At 62.2% G+C, this 20634-nt stretch overlaps 1 protein-coding gene across 2 annotated transcripts in view; it reads right to left on the reverse strand.

The window, feature by feature from the left end:
• PAX7 (paired box 7) overlaps positions 1 to 19534 on the reverse strand; it is a 93218-nt gene extending 73684 nt beyond the window's left edge. The window contains exons 1-4 of one of the 2 annotated variants that reach the window (XM_051858050.2): positions 19335 to 19534; positions 16645 to 16880; positions 16079 to 16208; positions 15149 to 15277 (exon numbers count right to left, since the gene is read on the reverse strand). In XM_051858050.2, coding sequence (XP_051714010.1) covers positions 15149 to 15277; positions 16079 to 16208; positions 16645 to 16880; positions 19335 to 19419 — 580 coding nt within the window. In that variant the 5' untranslated portion in view covers positions 19420 to 19534. Of the gene's footprint in view, positions 1 to 15148; positions 15284 to 16078; positions 16209 to 16644; positions 16881 to 19334 lie in introns of both variants that reach the window. The other variant, XM_051858048.2, reaches the window with a different exon arrangement.
• Between the last annotated feature and the right edge of the window lie 1100 nt (positions 19535 to 20634).

Below are 20634 nucleotides of genomic sequence, written 5' to 3' on the forward strand. Positions count from 1 at the left end.
ACAGCCTCGGCTATGAGAGACCACCCTCCCTCCAGCGGGGCCCCAGCAACTGTCTTCCAACACATGCCCAGGGCCCACTGGGACTCCTTCACCCGCAACTAAAGGTCCAAACTGTGAGCCGGGCCCCCGGCAGAGAAAATGCATCAGCCAACCCCCAGGATGGGTGTCCGAGGGACGAACCCTTTCCCTGGGGAAGGCCAGCGCGCAGGGACACCGGGCCCTGTGAACTAGCAGAGCAGCGTCCAAGGTCAGACGCTGGCCGGTGTCCCAGGAGAGAGAGCTGGTGCACCTGCTTTGCCGCCCGCCAGCTGTGTGACTCCAGGCAACTGAGTGAACCTCTTTGAGCTCTGCCTTCATCTACAAAGTCGGCGTGATGGGTACCCGCCCGGCAAGGCGGGGATGGTTAAGCGGGATGAGGTCCACAGTGCACCTGGGCCGGCTAAGAATGCAGCCTTCCTTCCACTGAGATGTCCTTGCCCGTCGTGGGTTCAAAGGGCCAAGGCGTCTCTCTAGGCCTCCGTTTCCGTATCTGAAAATGGGCTTCTGAATCATGCCCCCTTCAAGGTGTCCTTGGCGAGATCTGATGATTTCAACTTGCAGAGCTTAGCCCAGTGCTTGGGACGCGGTCAGCTCTGGCTACTGGACCAAGTAGAGGACATTTCCAATCCACGACGGCCTCCTTCCTGCCAGGGCACAGCTCGAACACCACCTCCTCCAGGCAGGCCTCCCCAGCAGCACACTTGCACCACCAGTCACCTCCTGGCACCGTCTGTATATTCTTCAAACCCTTATCCGCCTCTGGAAGCAGACCTGTTCACTGCCTCTCCTCCCCCAGCACAGAAGCCCCGGTGCAGCCAGGTCTCTGCACCACTCACAGCTCCTAGAACTGTGCCGGGCACACAAGACAAAAAGTACACGTCGTCGTCGCTATGGGAATAAACATCACAGCTCCAGCTCCAGCCTCCCGACAACTGCGGCGGGGGAGGGGAGGGAGGGAAGTCCATGTTACAGGATAGGGGGAGCGTCTCCTTCCACCTTCTCTGCACACACCCCTACCTCCCTCCGGAATGCGAAGCCCCCTACACCCTCCCCCCCCCCCACTCCCCGCCTGCCTGCGGCTCCTGTGCAGTGGCCCAGCCTTTCCGCTGCCCCCCAGCCGCCTCCTGCCAGGGGGCTGTGAGCCTGGATGGCTTTACCTGAGTGTTAATCCCCCAACAATCCCCCTCCCCTGGCCTGACCCAAGAGGCAGCCTCCTTTCTTGTCCTGGGTCTAATTAAGTGCCTGAAATGCCACTTCCCCTTTCAAGCCCCGGCGCTGTTCTCCGAGGCAGGCAGGTAGAGCTTGGCCCGATGCTTTGAAGCACAGGAGGCCGGAAGCCGGAGCAGGTGCACAGGGCTGGGAGGGAGGCTCCGGGAGGAAGGGGCTCTGACACAGCAAACACCTGCAAGTTTTCTAACTCAGGATGCTTAACCTTTGGGGGACCTTGAGCTCGAGGCGGTGGTGGGGGGGACTCAGTCAAAGCGAAGGACGCCTCTCCAGGGCTATCACACGCACACATACCCATGACTGAGAGCTGATTCTGGGGGCTCACAGTCACCCCTGAAGCCTCTAAAGTCCCCATGCCAAGCTAATATGGTGCCACTTTCCTTTAAATCCACAGAGGCACCAGTGTTGTGGCACCATGAGTTAAGCCACCACTTGGGCACCCGCATCCCACATCACAGTGTCCAATTCAACTCCAGGCCAGCACTCTCCTTCCCGCCCCACTTCCCGCCCGTGTGCATCCTGGCCAGCAGCAGGTGACGGCACAAGGATGGGGTCCCTGCCACCCATGTGGAGCTCCCGGCTCCTGGCTCTGGCGCTGCCCAGCCCTGGCTGTCTCGGGCATTTGGGACATGAACCAGCGGGTGGAAGCTTGTTCTCTCTCTCTCCCGCCACACTTACTCCTCCTGCTTTTCAAATAAATAAATCTTTTTTTAAAAAAGTAGACAGATACGAGGGTAACGTACAAGACCTGTGAAAATGTGTATTATAAAAAAGTCAGATTTCAAAATATTTTGCACTAAAATAAACATCTTTTTATTCCATTTTTTCCATAAACTTTGTGCAGCCCCCCTAGCTGGTGGACAGATGCAGAGAGCTATGCCCCCAAGCTCAACAAGACCGTAGCTGTGCTGGGGAAGCCCTACTTTTATTTCCTATGCTTTTTATGATCCGAAATGTTGCAGGATCACGTAACCCTGCAGCGAGTCTTTTTAAAACGCAGCAACAACATACATACGTGTTAGAGCCCCTCAAGAAACACCAGGCACCAGATGCGGGGAATCCGCATCTCACAACCCTGGAGGTCATCAATCCCACTCAAAGTACTTCCGGTCTCGCATCACCCACTTCCTGTGTGCCAGGGACCCCTTCTGCACAGAAACTCATTTGCCCCTTTATGGGCTGCGTGAGCTAACTGAGGCAGACCTAAGGGACCTGCTCAGTGTGGAGCCTGCTGGGGTGTCTTTTTCAATTAATTTATTTTTCTTTGAGAGACAGAGACAAAGATCTCTCTCATCTGCTGGTTCACTCCCCAAATGCCCGCGACAGCCAAGGCTGAGCCAGGCTGAAGCTGGGAGTTGGGAACTCAGTCCAGTCCCCCATGTGGGCGGCAGGGACCCACGTACTTGAGTCATCGCTGCTGCCTCCCAGCGCTCATTGGCAGGAAGCTGGACTTGGCAGTGGAGCCAGGACTGGCACCCGGGCACTCTGATACCAGGTGAGGGCATCCCCGCCAGGACCTCCGTGGTGAGGCCAAACACCTGCCCCCAGGGCGCCTTTCATGGCGCTTTAGCTACTTTTACGAATCTGGGTAAAAGTGGGTGCCCGCGGCACAAGAAGGGGATTGGGAACAGGGGACCGGGCAGAGAGCTGGCTCTATTGGCCTCACTGTTCCCAGCCTGGTGCCTGGGCAGACTGGACCCTGACAGTGACAAAAGGAGAGGGACCCAGCCACTGTGGGATACGTGCCCCAGTCAGGATGCGGGCTCTCCAGCCTGGAGACCGCATGCCTGCTCTGATTCTGCTCTCGATTTGCTGTGCAACAAGGAACAAGTCCTTTCCTCTCTCTGGACCTCAGTCTCTCCACCTGCAAACTGGGTACTGCACTAGACCTGCGCCTCTCCACTGGGGTGGCCGTCGAAATGACCCAGGAGGACCACTCAAAAGCCGGTGCTCCGGGAGGGGCCAGATACCCCCCCCCTTTTTTTTTTTTTTTTGCAAAACCACCCTGGCAACTCCGCTGCTCACCTCTCTTTCCATCACCCACCGTCTGCCCGGACTCCTCCTTCCAGCCCCATCCCAGCGGCTGCGGCTTGGTGTCCAAGCCCAGCAGGACCACAAGGCCTCCAGGGCAGCCCAGAGCAGGTCCTTGCCTCCCCTGCTGGCACACAGGCTGGGCGGGGGACTGATGAGGCAGAGGTGGGTGTGGACTCTCCAGCCAGGAGAGAAAGTTGGCTACTCCGGGGAACTGAAGTGGAGGGAAATCATTTGTCACCAGATAAGCACTATCACCTTATCTCTAAAGACCAATAACCAGAGCCCCAGGCTCCAATTCCAGGCGACACAGAGCTTCCGCCCCCTCCGCCCCGCCAAGTAGCCGGGGACAGAAGACAGCCCTGTCTCACCCAGCAAGCAGCCTCTAGCACTGGGCAGCAAGGCCCCCCCGCACATCTCCTCCCACGGGCACCTGCTCCGAGCAGCAGGGCTCCCTCGGGGAACCCCGCGTCTCCAGGGAACACAGCTGGAAAACCACCAGGCTGACCCTGGCTTTCCACGGTTCAGACCAAGGGACCCAGGGCTGGAGAGACCAAGCGTCTCAGCCGGAACTGCATGGCGGCCGGGGCAAGGCCAGGGTCTCTGCACGGGGCGTCTGCAGGCAGATGTGAACGCCAGTCCAAGCCAGATCACTCTGCCTCGTAGCTCAAAGAACTTTTCCCAGGATGAACAGATCCTTCAGTGCTAAACTGTGGCAGTGACCAAGTCTCCAGACCCCAGCAGGCGCTCACAGGTGCCGGAAGTGGGGATGAGTGACAGGAGGCAGGACTGGCTTGAGACCCCCAGTCTCTCCTGGGCCCAAAGAACCAGGGAGGGTGCCAACTGTCCAGATGGGTCAAGAAGAGGGGCTGCACTGGGGCCCTCCTGGCCTCTTTGGAGCAATCTCTCAGGGTCCTGCAGGCCTGCTAGGGGACAGCCCCCCACCACTTCCTTGCGCCTGTGTTTCCCCAGTGAAATGGACGGCATTACACAGCGGGTGATGGAGACTGCAAGGATGCAAAAGGACCTTATTGCCCAGGGCTGTCCAGCTTCCTAGAAGCCAGACTTCTGCCAGCGCCCAGGTGGAGCGAGCGGTCTCTCCTCTGGGGCTCCAGCCCTCGGTTTTTCCATCTGTGAAATGGCCAGATGACGCAAAGGCCTATTGGCCTCTGACTCTGTTCTTTGGGATTTCAGCCAGGAAAAGGCTTGAGAGCCAGTCAAGGGCTCAGCACTCCTGGGGCAGCCCTCTCCTGCCCCCTCTGCTCCTAGGCCACAGCATTAACACCCCCGCCCCTTACCCCTTCATCACATTCTCTGCTCAGTCCCTCACTCCGCTATGGACACCCTCCAAGCACCCCTCTGCCCACGAAACGGGTCCTCACTTCCCTCCTGAGTCTTCCAAGCAGGGAGTGACCTCTCATCAGAGGAGGGGTAAAGAGGTGAGGGGGCTTCCTAGCACTTCCGGGTCATTCCTAAGGGGTGGCTAGGGAGGGAGCGAGTGCCACAGGGACCTGCTCAGCTCACCCTGGGGTCTGTGTCACAGGCTCCTACCTGCCTCCTTTATAGCCGGAGACTCAATCACCAGCTAGTGCCGCCCCCACTGTCCCCAGAGCTGCCCAGCATCTACCTGGGAGGGGACAGAAACGACCAGGGGGAGGAGAGTCCACGCCATCTCCCAGCGTCCCCGGAGACCCCTCGCCTGTAAGGGTTGGGTCTCTGCTCCCACCCTAGGGACCACTTGGGGACTTACAGCCCTCTATCTTCCAAGGTCCCCAGTGCCAAGGGAGCAGCCTGTGGGTTAGGGGAAGAGAAGAGGCAGGGGGTGGTTGGGGTAATATTTATCTAGCAGCACAGCCGGCCAATGCTTTAAATAACGGAACCCTTCACTTGCGCCATGGAGGTTCTCAGGGGATCCCAAGGTTCTGGGTCCAGGGTGCCCCTTTTTCTTTCTCCCTTTTTCCGCACCCCCCCCCCCCGCCATCGGACACAGACTCCACAACACCCAAGAGGAGTCGGAAGCCCATCACAGACCCTCAGGGGCCAAAGTCGGGGTGGCTTTCGGAGACCCCAGAACCCAGGTCGTGAGGGTCAGACCGGGGAGGCAGAGCTGCGCGGCCCACCCGCCCCCGACTCCCGGCCCGGTCGCACCTCCGCGCCCCCGCCCCCGCAGCGGCAGCCAGGGCTGAGCTGGGGGCTGCAGCGGGTTCTGCGCGCCCCGAGGGGCCGCGGCCCCGCCCCCGGCCCCGCCGCCCCGGCGCGCCCGCTCTTGACTTCATCCGCTAAGTCAATAGCCGGGCGCGGGCGGCCGCCCCCCGCCCCCCGGTTTTCTTCTCGTGATAATGGGGGCTCTTTGTGGCCTAATCAGCCTCCTGAGGGGCCGCGGGGCCGGCAGCGCTTCCCCCGCGGCCGTCGGTGGAAATGAAAGCCGGATTAGGCCGGGGCCTCGGCCACACCACAGTAAAGCGCCACCAGGCATTCGCCCCTTCAAAGCGCCTTTCGCGGGTTTGGTTACTTTATTTCTAAAGTTGTTTGTATTTCTAAAGTGGCCATTGAGGCGCGAGTCGGGCTTCGCCGAGGGGGAGGCGGGCAGGGGGCGGCGGCCAAGCGCCGAGCCTCCCCGCCCTCGGGCGCCCGGGGTCCGCGGCCCAGATTCCTGGGAGCTTCCCAGGCCGCGCGGGGCTCCGGCCCCGCTCATCAGAGATGGAAACGGGCTCAGGAGCCGTGAGCGACCCGCGCCGGGGGGATTCAAACCCAGGACCCAGCCCCGAGGGGAAAGAGGGGTCTTCTGGGGCGGGAGTGGGGGTGGCGACTTAAAGGGCCACTTTGAGAAGCTCTGAGCCAGCGGCCCCATGGCAGTCCCCTAACCCCGAAGGGAGAGAGGGAAGTTTGGTCCCATTTATTAGAGAAAGTTCCCGAGCCTTTTTATGGAGGGTTCACTCTCTGAGCACCTCCAAGGAAACAAATAAACAGAACTGCAGGAATCTGCAACAATGCAGTCTCATCCCGAGTGCTGGCACTGGCAGGCAGCAGCGGGGCTGGGGGACAGGGGACCGGGGCTGGGGGACAGAGGACGGGGTGGGGGGTGCTGGCCAGCAGGAGCAGAAGGGACTCGAGTGGCAGGAAAGTTTCTCCCAGCTGCACCCCTTCCCTGCCCCCCCCCCCACTGGAATTTCTTCTACCAGGTTTGTGGACCCTCGGAAGTGTAATCTTAGCCCAAGAAGAGCAAGGAGGAGGAGGAGGAGGAAGACAACAAGGATGTGGGGTGCAGGAGCAGGTGGGGGTCCTGGCTGGAGCGGGTGGGGTCAGCAGGGAGGGCACTTCTGCTTCTGCTGGTAGCCAGAGGGTTCAGGCACTTCCAGGGGACTCCCCCCCCAAAAGGATCACCTTGGAGGCGAACTTGAGCTTGTATCTGAATTTTGGGTCTGCAACCCAGATCAATCCACTGTGCGTTTGGAGTTTCCAGGGACCCAAAAACCTTCAGCCCAGACCCACAAATTCTACCGCAAAGTTTGCCTACACAAGAGACACCTCACGGAACGCCTCCCAGCTGCGGCCCCTCCCCAGTGACCTAAAGACGGTGCCAGCAAGCTGCCCCCTCCACCTGTCACCCGCAGAACGAAGGCTGCCCCTCAGGTGGGTTTCACAACAAGGACCCCAGAAAAACAGGGTGTTTTCTAAGCGACTTCACCCAGCCCCTTTTTCTGTCCCATCCAGGGACCCCTTTGATCTCCCGCCTATTGGAGGCCTCTCCCTGCTACCCGGGGCTCGGCTCAGCAAGGCCCCAGCGGTCCTTGTCTGCCAGTCCAGAGGTCAGGTTGGGGGCCACCGCCTGCCAAAGTCAGCCCCAACCCCAATCACCGGCATGGACCTGCGCAAACACCCCCATGGGGCAGCCTAGCAGAGAGGCCAGGTGAACCCAGCACACGCACCCCGGCCTTGGTTCATTTGCTCCCCACTTCACGAGGACAAGGGCCTGGTCTTTAACACATAGTAGGTGTTCAACAAATGATAACACGAAGAAACTCGTGTTCAGCCCCAGAGGGAGATTCCATTCTTACGCTGGTACAGACGTAAAGGGAACACAGCTTGTGTGCTGGCCGATTTCTGCACACAGACACAAGCTGCAGAAAGGACCACGTGGGGGAGGGGCACTTCTCTATTTGGGGATGGGAAGGGCCAGAGGGGCGCAGGCTCTCAGCGGACCCTGCTCCCGGAACCAGCCACTCCCTACAGACAGCAAGCAGGACAGAGCACAGGGACCCCTTAATATGGTTTGCAAAATTCTACCTGGTGGACACGAGTGTATGGCCAGTTGTTTGGGTCTTTACTCCGGTTCCCAAAGGGGTCTGGGATTCCCCACAAAGATAAGAACCTTTGTCTGTTTTTCTTTTTCCCCATGAGAGGACACTGAGGCCCAGAGAGGCTGAGAGTGGCCCAAGTCTACACTGCTAGTGAGCTGGGGCAGGGAGGACACTAGACGGCTTCCCACAAGGGACCCTGCTCCTCCGGGATTTGCCCAGGCTGCTACACCTGAGTTCTGGGGATCAGGAAGCCGTGGAGCACTCAGCCACCGGCACCAGGCCTTCAGCTCGCTGGGCTGCAGCCTCGGCCTTTCTCGCCCTCCTCCTGTGCGCAGCGCCCCGAGCGAGCGGAGGGGGGAGAGTGGCCCACCCGACCCCTTTCCAAAGCCAAGAATTTAGCGGGAGCGGCTGCTGCCCCAGCGATGCCCGGCCTGCTGTTTAGGGACGCTCTGAACACGGGGTCCCTGCCCCCTCACCCCGCGTCCGGACCCCGCCGGGCGCGCGGGCTGGGCCTTCCCGGCGGCGCCCCGGATCGGAGCGCGGAGCCCGGGCCCCCGCCTCGGGCCGGCCTCCCTCCCGCCCCGCCGGCCCCGCTCGCTCGCCTCTAATTAAGCGGCGGGATGGCAGCGAGCCGCCGGGCCGCGCTGTAATATGATGAACTGCCTTTGTGCCTGTGTCACCGAAAGCGCTCCTGATAAGGGGAAGCCGCCGAGGATCAAAAGGGCGGCCGCGGCTCGCCCGCCTCCCGCCTTCCCCCGCCGCCGCCCGGCTCTGCGCGCTGGCGCTCTCCCGCGGGCTCTGCTCCAGGTCCCGCCGCCGCCGCCGCCCTGCCGGTCCCGGGGCCGGCCTCTCGGGGCCTCTGCGTCTCTTTGTCTTTCTTCCTGCTGCTGAGCGCCTCCCCGGGCCCCTGCGCGCCGCTCGGCGTCCTCGGCTCGCCACGCGGGTTCCGCTCGCGCGCGCTGAATTTCCCCGCGCGCTCTCCGCTGAGCTCTCACCCCAGCTCTGCGGCTCTCCATCGTCGCCGCCCTCTTGCCACGTCGCCCCCTTCCCACCCCGGGTTCGGGCCCAGCGCACCTCCAGGGCCCCGGCGACCACGATACCGAAAGGCCCAGGAGCTGACCCGAGGACTCGGGGAAGCCGGGCCATTCACCCGCAGTCACTTGCGGAGTCCCGCGGCCCCTCGCCATCCGCCCGCACTCGGCGAGGCTGCCGGGCGGGAGGCCCAGACTCGCGCGCCCCAGGCCTCCTGGACCGCCCTTGAGGCCTCTTCGGAGCTGCACTTGGGGAGCACACACCCCACCCCGCCCCGCCAGCCCACAGCGCGCGCCCGACGGACGCCCTTCCTCCCTGTACCCCCCAGAGGCTGCGGTTGCGTCGCCGGCGACCCCTGGCGCATCCCTTTCCCCACACCCCTTCCTTTGGCCCCCACCTCCCCTTTGCCCTCGACCCCATCTCTTCCTCCTCGGAGCCCCTCCCCGGGGCATGCTAGCAGTCCCCCCGCCCCCGCGCGCGCTCCCCCTACCCCACTTTGTTTGAAGTTTTGGCGAGTTCCCTCTACTAACGGCGCAGCTTCCCCCTTAGGTCACCGTTCTGCCTTGATTCGATTTGGGCCGCCGAGTTCTCCTCCCTCCCCCTGCCCGACCCCAGACGGGGCCAATCCCTCCGGAGCAGGTCAGAAAGCACTGACCCCATTTCCACCTTTTCCTCTTTCAGTCAAGAGTTGGGGGGAGGAGGACAAGAGGGAAGGCCGGGGCAGCGAAAACTGAGGGGGGCCTCCCAGTCTTCCCGGAGCCCCTCACCCCCTTCCTCAACTGAGTTTCCCGGCCACCCCTCTAGTCGCGAGCAGGGGGAGAAGAGCGATCCCCGCCACACCCCCCACCACCACCAAGGCTTGGTCTTCAAGGCCCCAGAGCTCCTGGCCGGTCCCCTCTGTGCAGGAACCCCTCTCTGCACCGGACACGGTCCCTTCTCAGTGGGCTCTGCTTGGCTGCAGACTCCATGGCCAGAGCCAGGCCCTTGTACCTTCCATGCTTACTGCTTCGTGCCCTTATCCACCCTGCACCACACAAGGACGCCCATCAACTTCGCTCTGGAGAACCGGGTGTGGGTCCTGGAGACTCCAAAGACCTAGTCCCCCCTCTCTCTCTCCCTCTCTCTCTCTGTGTATATACATATATATACACACACACACACATACATACACACATATAATATATGTATGCTTTATAGAATATTCTTTACGTATCGTGTAGTGTGTGACAACTATCATTTTCAGAAAAGCATTCTTTAAAGAGAGAGAGAGAACGAGCCCAATAATCACCTTACCGCTTAAGGCTGCTGTTATATATGCTATCAAATCCTCCCATGTAAATTCCACTGAAAATTTGGAAAGCTGTGAAAGGGGAGGGGGCGACGGGGGTGGGGGGAGGTTAATCCGGGTTTAGCGCTGCCACGCAGTCCTAGGACCAGGGTGAGCCTGATTGCGTTATCTCGCCCCAACATTTGAGACGCCCAGATTCTACCCAGCCAAATAGCTCGCAGAGCGGCGCAGATGGCTGCGGCGGCGCGCCTCAGGAAAATGTGTTATTAATATCTAAATAACTTCCCAATACTGCCTGGTAAAATCTCCCCTCTGCCATTCCTGATGATGAATTCGTTTGAAGTCTTCCCCCGGCCTCGCCTTTGCAGTGTCTCCCTCTTCCCTCTGCTTCTTAGCCAGGCTTATTTCAAACTGGTAAATATCTAATGCCTTTAACCGCCGCGCCGTGCACACGCGTCTTTTAGGTACAAACGGCTGCAAACAGGCGGTGTGCGGCCGTGCGTGCCCGGCGGAGCACACAGCATCCGCGCGCCCTCGCGGCGGGGGCCCCGCGCGGCTTAGGCGGGACAGCGCGCACAGGGGGGGACGCGGGCTGCGTGCGCCGCATCCTCCTTAGCCGAGCCAGGCCCCTCTCGCCGCGCCCCCCCCCACACCGCCCGGGGCCCCCGGTCCTGGTTCCCCGTGGAGCCGCAAAGGCACCCCACCGCCTACACGCAGCTCCTCGGCGGCTCCCAGTCCCCGCACCCCTCCCAGCCCTCCGCCGGCTTCCCCCGCGCTCTGGGGCGGATAATTACCCTGGGCTCGCCTGTTCGCCCTTGTTTAAAGTTTGTTTTCTAAATGTCTTCTATTAGATTACGCTCGTTCATCCCCCCTCCAACCTTATCTCCTTCTGTCTCTTCTCTCCCGGCCCGTCACACTTGATTTAGGCGCGAGTTTATCTGGCAAACACTTTGCCGACTTTGTTTACCGCGGGTTCCGGGGCCGCGAGCGCGCGCGCCGCCGCGCTTTGTGCGACTTATCTCCCCATTGTCGCTGCTCGTCAGCCCCGGCTCCCTCCGCCCCTCGCCCCGCTGCGATGGAGGGGGGCGGGGTGGGTGGGAGAAAGGTGGAGGGGGGCGCGCGCCCTGGCTCCACACCCCCTCTCCGCTCGCCCCATCCCCCGCGCTCGGCCCCTCGGGTCTCACTCGAGATCCACCGCCGAGCGCTGCCTGCAGCGGAGGACTTGCCCGACACCCCCCCCCCATCTTCCTCGGAGCCCCCATTATGCGAAGCTGATCCCACTCTGAACAGCCTCAAATCCCGCCTGGGCTCTGTTTGATTAGATTGCCAACCCCGGGTAATCCTTTGATTTGGTGGAGTGTCAATTACCTTTCTCTAAACACACATTTACAGAGGCGCGAACTTGTTGGTTTAAATCAACGCAGATTGTTTCTGGACACACCGACCGGCTCCGGCACCTCCCGCGCCCCGCGCCCCCGCGCCCCCGCCCCTCCCCTCCTCACCTAAGCCCAGAAACCTCTTCCCTTCCAGGTGTGAAGCTGGGCGGAGGAAACAGAACCGAAAGGCGGTGTGGGCTGAGCGGAGCCGTGCCCCCTCCTCCTCTTCATCCGCTCCCCCGGAGCCTAATTAAATTTGGCAGGTCCTTGTACACACAATCAAACCAGCCTCCTCCAGTGTAGCAAACGACCGAAAACCGCATTAGCAGCTATCGGGGCTGCCAAATTAAATTGTTTCCCACCTCCTTTTACAAGTGTCTAAAACCCACACCTCGGGTCTCCCCTCCTCTCCCACCCTCCCCCGGGCAGTGCCCCCGCCACACCTGTAAGTCAGCTACTGTAAAAATAAATGGAGAAGGGGAAGAAAAATAAATCTGCCTCACTTGCCGGCCCCTCCCCAGGCGGGAGCTTGGGAAGCGGCAAATTCTCCCACTGGGCTCCGGCACCCTCCACCGCCTTCCTCCTCCTCCATCTGCTGCTGCTGTGCAACCTCTCCCCATATTTAATCGCCCCACTGGGGCCGCGTCTGATCTCGCCAGTTTGGGCTTCAGCTTGTGTCTTGTGAGTCTGTGGCCCGCGAGAGCCCCAGTTCCTACTGCTTGTTAGTGTTGCTATTGTTGTTTATCCTACCTCTCACTTCTTCCACATTCACTCCTTGGCTCCTAGGAGAGAAGCGATTTGACCCTTTGCAAGCCCCTAGCCAATTCCCCACGAGGATCTCTCTGGGCTCAGATTCTGGGAACATCTTTGCCTTTCCCTCCCCTCAAATCCTTCCCCTGTTGGCTCCCTGGGGCCCAGCAGGGGTTGGGGGTGGGCCCTGGTCCTTGGAGAGAGGGGTAAGGAGGGGAGGCTGTGGGGTTGGGGACAGAGAACTGTCCACTTCCCTCTGCAGGTGACCAGAGCCTGGCCAGAGCCCCTGTCGGCAGCGGTCTGGGGGACTCACCACCAACAATCCTAATAACTCAGTCTTAACAAGGATAAGAGCAAAAAAAAAAAAAAAAATACGCACAGCCTCATGAATATCTCTGCCCAAGGGGAGCAGGAGTGAGCTGTACAGAGATGAAAGTGCACAGAAATAAAAGCTCAATTTAATCTGCTTTAAAACCCTTCAACTTAACGTTTGTGCTTCCAACTCTGAGAGTGAGGACTGATTGGGGATAAATAGTTTCTTACCATGCCTGGAAGCTATTACACCCCTCTCCAACACAGTTTCCTATTCAGCAGTCCCAGTTTTCATTACCAGCTCTAATAAGTCTTAACATTATTAAATGCCAAGCGGACGATAGGAAAAAAACGGACTCAGGGAGGGATCTCTCTTTAGCGCTTAAAGAGGAGAGCTCTTAAACCCCTTCTTTGGCGGCTCCCCGCCACGAGAGGGGCAGCCCCCGGAGAAAGCATTTGTCAAGAGCAAGAAGCCAAAACAAAGTTTCCGGTGTGCACCTTTCCCCCTGCTCTGCCCACTGCGCATCTCTGCCCCTCCCGACCCGGACGGCGCGGCCGGAGGCTGAGAGGTGTCTTCACCTTCTAACTCAGTCACTGAGGTCCTGTCTGGGTCCAGGGCCAGAGGGGAGGAGCCTGCCAACCGCCCAGGCACACAACACAGGGGCCGAAACAGACTGTCCGCAGATGGACAGACAGCCCTGGCATCCCCAGCACCGCGCGGTCCACGCTCACTCTCCGCCACCACGCAGCACCCTCCTGCAGAAGCAGCCCCTTCCCACCCCACCCCTCACCCCCGCATGGACACACAGCCCAGGGCATCCTGACCCAAAGACCCAAGGGGGGCGATCACACCGAGAGATGCCACGGCATCTGGCACACAGTCGCAGGGACCCACGCGCCTGCTGTCACTCAAAACCTGTGGGGTGTGTTTGGACACCAGGCCTTCCTGCAGACCCTCTGTGGTCCCGGCACCCGTAAGCTCAGTCTTCCCCCACCTCGAGCCTCAGGGCTCCTCTTTCCACCCTCGCAGACTTGCAGCTTCCTGGTTCTGCTGCAGAGAAAGCCTCCATCCAGCGAAGTCGCTTCCGAGCTGGTGGTCTTGGAAGCACCCGCAGGCCCCTTCTGGAAGCCCCCCAAGCCCCCTAGAGTCAAAGGAATCCCCCCCAGGGGGGGCGCAGGTGACCTCCTTCCCTTCCATCCCCGGAAGTAGCCCTATTTGTATTTCTTCGCACCCAAAATCTCTCCAAATCAAATCTCTCCAAAATCAAACCGAGCCCCTTTCTGCTTTGCTGGGGTCGCTCAGCAGAGGTGTCCCGCGGGCATGCAGTGTTTGGGAAAAGCCGCTCAAGTTCTAGGTACCGACCTGCCCACACCAAGTCCCTGTAGCCCTGTCCAGTGGGAACTGGAATAAGGACTGGGTCCCCCCGCGGGGGTCTCGGCGCCTTGGGCTGACTGGCCTGGGCCGGGAGCTACTTGGTAGTGCAGCGCTGCCTCCTCCCACAGATCCCAGGCCCCTCGGCAGGCCCCGCACAGCGGGGTGCCAGGCACAGCTCCCTCCCTTTCTTCCCCTGCCCTTTTGTCCCGAGCGGGGCTGCCGCTCCGCTGGGGCCCTCAATGTCAATCGCCCGCCCCTGCCCCAGCTCTCGGCTGCAGGCTCACTGGGGGCTGTGCGGCCCCCAATTCCCCCGGCACACACACACACACCATCGACGACCTGGCCTGCGGAGGCTTTGTCCGTGAAGTTCATCTTCAAGGTTGGAGGGACCAGAACTTCAGAGAGACCCCACCTAGGAGTGCCGGGAGGGGACCCCAGAAAGACAGTCACACACAACAGGCTCGGCTCAGCTTCCAGGGTCCAGGACCGCCCCCAGCTTTGCCCAGAGCCAGGGCTCGGCAGGTTCTCAGGGCGGCTGTCTTTCCGATTCTCTCTGCTGCCACCTCGCAGCCCGGGTCTCTGGGACCCTCCTTTCCCCGGCAGCCTCTGTGGCTGCAGGTCTCCCGTTTCTTTCTCCCCTCCCCAAGTCCCTACTTTGCACCCACAAACGGAGCCTGAAAGAGAGCTGCGAAAGACAGGGGATGAGAGGAGGGCTAGCCCCTGTCTGCTGAAATGTCCCCGGGGGCAGAAACAAAGCAGGCAGACGAGGAAGCGCAGGGCGCCGGGCGCATACCCAAGCCTGCCTGTCGGGGTGGGCAAGGCTGTGGGGCACCCAGATCTCTGTCCCCCTGGGGTCCTCCGACCCCTGGCATCTGGGAACTTGACCTCAATTCTCCTCTGCCCCGGCAGCACGCGCGCCAAAGAGGAAAGCACCCCCAGCCCCCCACTCCGGCCGGCGCTGGCCCTGGCTAATTTTTATTGATTGGGGCGGTCAGTCAACTGTCAGGCGGGGTTTCCAGGGACCGTTTAGCGAGCGTGTGCGGCTCTGGTTAACAAATTCATTTAGGGAGCCGCGGGGCCGACTCCTCCTGCCGCATCCCCCACCCCCACCCCCGCCTCCTCACCAGTTTCCTATAAATAATTGATCAACATCGGAACAGCAGCCAAAACGCCAGCCCCAGAGGACTCAGGACCCGGGGTACACGGGCAGATCCCGCTCGGGAGCATGCGGGGGTTCAGGTGCACGGCTCACAGTGACCCCAGCGCTCCCACAGCCTGGCTCCCCCTAGAAGGAGGAGGCCCCGGGCGCTGGGCTCTCCATCCCACCAGGGCCTGGGGTGGGGGTGCACGGAGGGGACCCAGCGGCCTGTGCGCTGGGGCGGCGGGAGCAGCGGCCGGCCTGGAGCCGCATCCCTACCTTTGTCGCCCAGGATGCCGTCGATGCTGTGTTTAGCCTTCTTCTCACCGTCCTCCTCCTTCTTGTCGGCCTCATCTTCCTCCTCTTTCTTCCCGAACTTGATTCTGAGCACACGGCTAATCGAACTCACTAAACCTCAGAAATTCAAAGGCAAAAGAGCGCGTATAAGTCGTTGGGGGGCACGGGGAGCCCAAACCACCGGGGGCCCCTGGGAGAAAGTCAGGAAGCCCCCTCCTCCCTTCCGCTCCCTTCCATTCCGCCCCCACCAGGCAGTTGGGCATCGCACAGTCACGGACGGGCACACCCGCCCCACAGCTGGGCGCTCACACCTGCGCACCCGCCTGGTGCATTCCTTCACTTGTCTGTGCCTCCCGCCATCTCCCAGCCCCTTCATAGCCTGCACTGCCACACTCACACTCAGGTGTGTGTCCCAGCCCGGCGGGCCTGCACGCACCAGGACATCTGTCTGTCTCTTATACACATACACACACACACACACTCGGGCCACTTTCTCTCTCACAGGCAGGAGGGTTTGGCGCCTCCGAACTCAGGACCCAGCGGCCGGCGCTGGCAACAGAAGGGGAATGCCTACTCAGGGAGGTGGTCAGAGAAGCCCCCAGACACCACCTCTCCCGGGACACACCCGCCTCGCTCCCAGGGTCCTCCCTTGTCACACACCCTCTAGGTGAACTTGCTGCCGCCTGCCCCGGCCTGCCAGCCTCCCCCTCTCCCTTCCCCTCCTCCCCTTTGCTTCTTTCTCTTCCTTCTCCCCCCTTCCCATCTTCCTTTCAGTTTTGATTTGCTCTGACACTCTTTCTTGTTTCCCTTCCTCCCTAAGTTTCCTCCAAGTTCTCGGTCTCCCACCGTCTCCCGCCGCGGGAGTCCCGAGGGGACGGAGCTCAGCTCAGCGCGGCTCAGCTGCCTTCTCACCTGAGGGCACGGTGCTGCGGTCGCAGTGCCCGTCCTTCAGCAGCCGGTCCCGGATCTCCCAGCTGAACATGCCCGGGTTTTCCCGTTTGTACTCCTCAATCTTTTTCTCCACATCCGGGGTCGCCACCTGCTTCAGAGGTGGAGGCGGGAGAGCGGGAGTGGAGAGATGGGGCGGGGAGGGGGACACTTTCAGTATCAACCTCCCTGGAGCCCCAGGCCGGGCTGGTGGCTTTGATAGCCCCCCTCCCGCCCCCCCGTTTTGAGGTTGCCTCTATCCTTTCAAGCAGCCAACTCCTGGTTCCCAAGAGGACAGCCAGGGGCAGGGAGACAGAGCTAACAAAGTAAAACCCAACTAAGACCCTCTTAAGGTCCCCCCATACTATCTCTGGGGGTTTCAAGAAATGGAAAAATGATGGGAGGCCGTGCGGAAGTAGGAGTACTCTCTCCAAGTACTTCCCGCAGGCAGCAGGGAGACACCCGGTGCTACTGGGGTGAGGGGCTGCAGCCAGGACCCCCTGGCCCCCGCGGGGAGATCTGCCGCCAGCCTCTGTGGCGGAGACACTCACTCTGGGTTTGCTGCCGCCGATGGCCCCCGGCCGGATGGAGCCGGTCTCCTGGTAGCGGCACAAGATCTTGGAGACACAGCCGTGGGAGACGCGCAGCTGGCGGGAGATGACACAGGGCCGGATGCCATGGTGGGCCATCTCCACGATCTTGTGGCGGATGTGGTTAGGCAGGGGTCGCCCGTTGATGAAGACCCCACCGAGCTGATTGACCCGGCCTTGGCCCAGCGGGGTGGACACTGCAGAAGGGCAGGGAGGCGAGACAGAGAGAGAGGCACGGGGTAAGTAAGGATGAGGAGGAGCGTGCACCCTGACTTTAGTGCTGTCTGAACCCGCACACCGCCAACAGCCGATCCTAGAGGTTGGCCAGCCCGGGGCTTTGGTGGCTCAGAGATCAGAAAACCACTCCGAGAGGGTCCTGCGCATGTGGGCAGAGGGGTCACAGTGCCGCGCCCCCACCTCCTGCTACTCTGCAGGGAATGAGGCCACACCTGGGGAATGCCGCTGAGAAGGGGGGGTGTATAGAGACAGGCCGGGGAGCAGATCGGCAAGGCTGGTGGGGCCATGGAGACCTTGGGAGTGGCGGCTTTCCGCACACAGGGCTCCGGCGCGGGCGGGCGGTGGGGCTGCCTTGTTCCTGCCCTCAGAACAGCCAAGAACCCCTGAGATGGGGCCCATCTGGTCAGCTCCAGGCTCGCTGCAGCCACTTCAGGGGCCCAGCAGGCGCTGGCTGCTGACTAGCTAGCGTTTACCGGGCTCCTGGTGCTTTTACAGCCGAGACACCGCCGAGGGGCTGGTGGCACCGGGCTGCTGGCCCTGCCTCTGGGGTCACCTGGCTGTCCCTCTGCTTGCACTCACTCTCAAAGTTCTCATTTCGTTTTGGGATAATTTGGGGGTACACACTGTGCCCTCGGCAAGCTCCTGAATCAAATACCCGACTCGGTCTCTGAAACCACTGTCCCTTGCAGGCTCGGAGAGGCTGGCACGGCGACCTGGTCAGAGTCCCGGGTCGCGGGGCGCTTTGGGAACCAGGACTGGCGCGAGCGGGGAGGAGACGGCGCCCCGGCAGCCTCAATGCAAAGTCTACACAATTTCCTCACGGAAGGTTGGGGGGCACCCGGTGCACTAATCCGGCCTCGATCCCCCCAATTTGGGCACTCGGCGGCTGCGGAGATCCGTAAGATTAGAGCGATTTCACAGCCGCCCGAGCGCAGGGAGCTGACAGCGTTAATTGGAAGGGAGGAGGCGAGAAGAGGCTCGGGCTGCCGAGCTGTGCCGGCCGCCCCCTCCCTCGCTCTCGCGGTCCCCCCACCTCTCTCTGTAAAAGTAGGTATCTGAAGCCACCCTCGGATTTAATCAGAAATCGTGCGTCGCCGAGCCCGAGTCCCTGGGTCTCCGCGGCGGGGTATGCCATTAGCGCTGGAGAGCTCTCGAGCGCCAAACTTTGTATTCAAGAGCCTCTCCAGCGCCCGGCGCTCGCCTCTCCTCCGTATTCCGCGTCATGTTGGGCAAATATTGTCCTAATCCGCCGCGCGTCCTCAGCCGCCTGTCTCACTGGCGTTCGCTCCAGGAGAGCCTCGGCAAATCCCCGGGCTTGCGCGCTCCGCCGCCTGCGTGGCTGCCCGCGCGCACTTGATCACGGAGCCGCCCTCTGCGCCTCGTTCTAACGCGGGGACCCGGTGCCGTCTCGCTGCCCGCGGGGCCCCCTCCCCGGAGCGCGGGCGGGCTGCCTGCCCGCCCACCCCCTCCCAGCCTTCCCTCCCCTGCAGCCAGCACGAGGGGCTCAGACAATTACACACGCGAGTAATTAAAAAACAAAACTCTTTGCGCGTTAGGTCTGAGCACTTCGCTCCGGCACCCCCAGAAGCCGGGCGCCTCCTGGGTGACTGGTTGAAGGCCTCCCGTGAGTTTAAAACGGTCCCCAAAACACAGGACAGGGTCTCCGCCCACGCTCGCCGCCAGGTCTCCGGCCGGGGGCCGGGGCGCCCTGGGTCCACACCGCGCTCGCCTGGGCGGGCGCTGGCTACTTGGGAACCGCGCGTTACAAAGCAACACTTGTCCCGCTTTGCACAAGGCCGTGCCCTCGCGCTGTCTCCAGGTTTTCTCCCCGGAGGCTTCCAGAATCCGAGAGAAAAGTTTTTGGGGGTGGAAAAATCGTTACTTTTTTTTTTTTTTTTTTTAATCTTAGTTTGTTTCTCGGCCGGGAAGCAGGCGCGTCTGAGGGCGGCTCCGGAAAAGCGAGGATCCTTGGCAGCGCGGGCAGATCAAGGATCACACAGGGCTGGAGTTTCGAAATAAAAGGGCTCGGACGAGCATCCCGGTGGCCGGTGAGCGCCGGAGCCCGCCGAGAAACCACCTGAGGAGACGTCTCTGACACCGCCTAAGGCGCGGACAGGCACTGGGACCTGGCCGGGGCCGGGAGCCTGCGGCTCCCAGGAGGTCAAGCCGGCGGTGAAGGCCAGCGGTGTCCGCCCTGAGAAGCGGAGGCCGCGCGCGGGGCAGAGAGACCCACGCAGAAACCGACAAGCGCCGAGCCAGAAACTTGCCGAGTCCCGCGCCCGGCTCGGACCCGGGAGAGCAGGGGGCTCTGGCTGCCGCCGCCGCCCCCCGCCCCTGGAGACTGCCTCCTCGCCCGGGCCCGGGGGCTGCGGGCTCCGGGCGCGGGCGGGCGAGGCCGGCCGGGCCGCGCTTACCTTCCAGGGGAAATCCCGTGCGCGGGTAGCTCTGCCCCGGAGCCGGCCGCATCATCCTCGGGACCGCGCCGGGCAGGGCAGCCATTCCTGCGCACACCGGGGACGCGTCCGGAGTCGGCAAAATTCGCTTCCCGTCCGCTCCCTCTACCCCTGCTGCGCTCTTTCTTTCTTCCCTCCTTCTTCTTCTTTTTTTTTAACCTCTCCCCCCTCCCCTGCACACTCACTCCCTACCCCACCCCCCACCCCCGGCTGCAGGCGAACGCGTCCAGGAGCTGGGGGGGGGGGAGGCGGGGGCGGAGGCTGGCGGGGGGGGGGAGGGAAGGTGGCGACGAGGAAGTTCACGCAAACAAGCACTCGGGCCCCAAGGCCGCCTCCGCCAGCTCCGCTCGGCCGCGAGCTGCGCGCGCCGACGCGCACGGCGAGACCCGCGGAGCGGCTCGGGGGCGCGCGGGGCAGCGGGGTCCCCGGGGCTCAGGCCCGCGAGCCAAAGTTTCGGAGCCGCGAGGCTGCCGAGCGGGCCGCTGGCGGCGTGTCTGTGCTCCCGCGGCTGGCTCCCTCCCTCGGCCCCGCGCCTTCTTGCGGCGGAGCGCGCGGGCTGCTCCCCGGTCCCGGGGAGGACTGCAGGAGGAGGAGGAGGCAGATGCCTGCTCCGGGCTCGGGGCTTGCGGGCAGGCGACGGGGAGGGACGGGGCCGGGGGAGAGAAGAGGAGAAGCGAGGGGGCGCGAGTGGTGCGCTGGGTAAATTGTGCAAAAGTGCTCCCCCGGAGCCCGAGGAGGAGGAGGCGGCGGCCGTCGAGATCTGATAGGTTCGGACTTTTCTTTATTCATGAGGAGGGAAGGGGGCCAGGACCGAGGGGAGCGTAGGACCAATAACGAAAAGAAATCGCCAACGAATTTTTTTTTTCTTCTAATTCCCGGCTCGACCTCGTTTTGGGGGCGAATCCGAACTGCCCGTGCAAACGGAGCGAGCGCAGCCCGCGGAGCTGGGGGCTGGGCCGCCGAAGAGGGGGCCCGGCTTCAAGCGGGCGTCTTCCTTTGATGAATGGGCCGGATCCAAGCGTCCCTCGCGCCCGTGACAACATCTGGGACGGCCGCGGCCTCTCCGGCCTCCGGGGGACACAGCCCCAGTGCAGTTCCTTGTCTGCCGCGCTGGCAGGCTCCGGGTGGGACCCCCCTCCGGCGGGGGGGGGGGGAGGGCTCGGGCCACTTCGGGAGGGATAGTGACTTTCTCAGTGAGATGATGTCCCGTTCCCGGCCGGCCTCCCGCCCGGATACGGTGTCCGGGCCCAAGGCTTGGAAA

Source organism: Oryctolagus cuniculus, chromosome 7 (genome assembly GCF_964237555.1).
Source record: "Oryctolagus cuniculus chromosome 7, mOryCun1.1, whole genome shotgun sequence".
Classification (NCBI taxonomy): Eukaryota; Metazoa; Chordata; class Mammalia; order Lagomorpha; family Leporidae; genus Oryctolagus; species Oryctolagus cuniculus.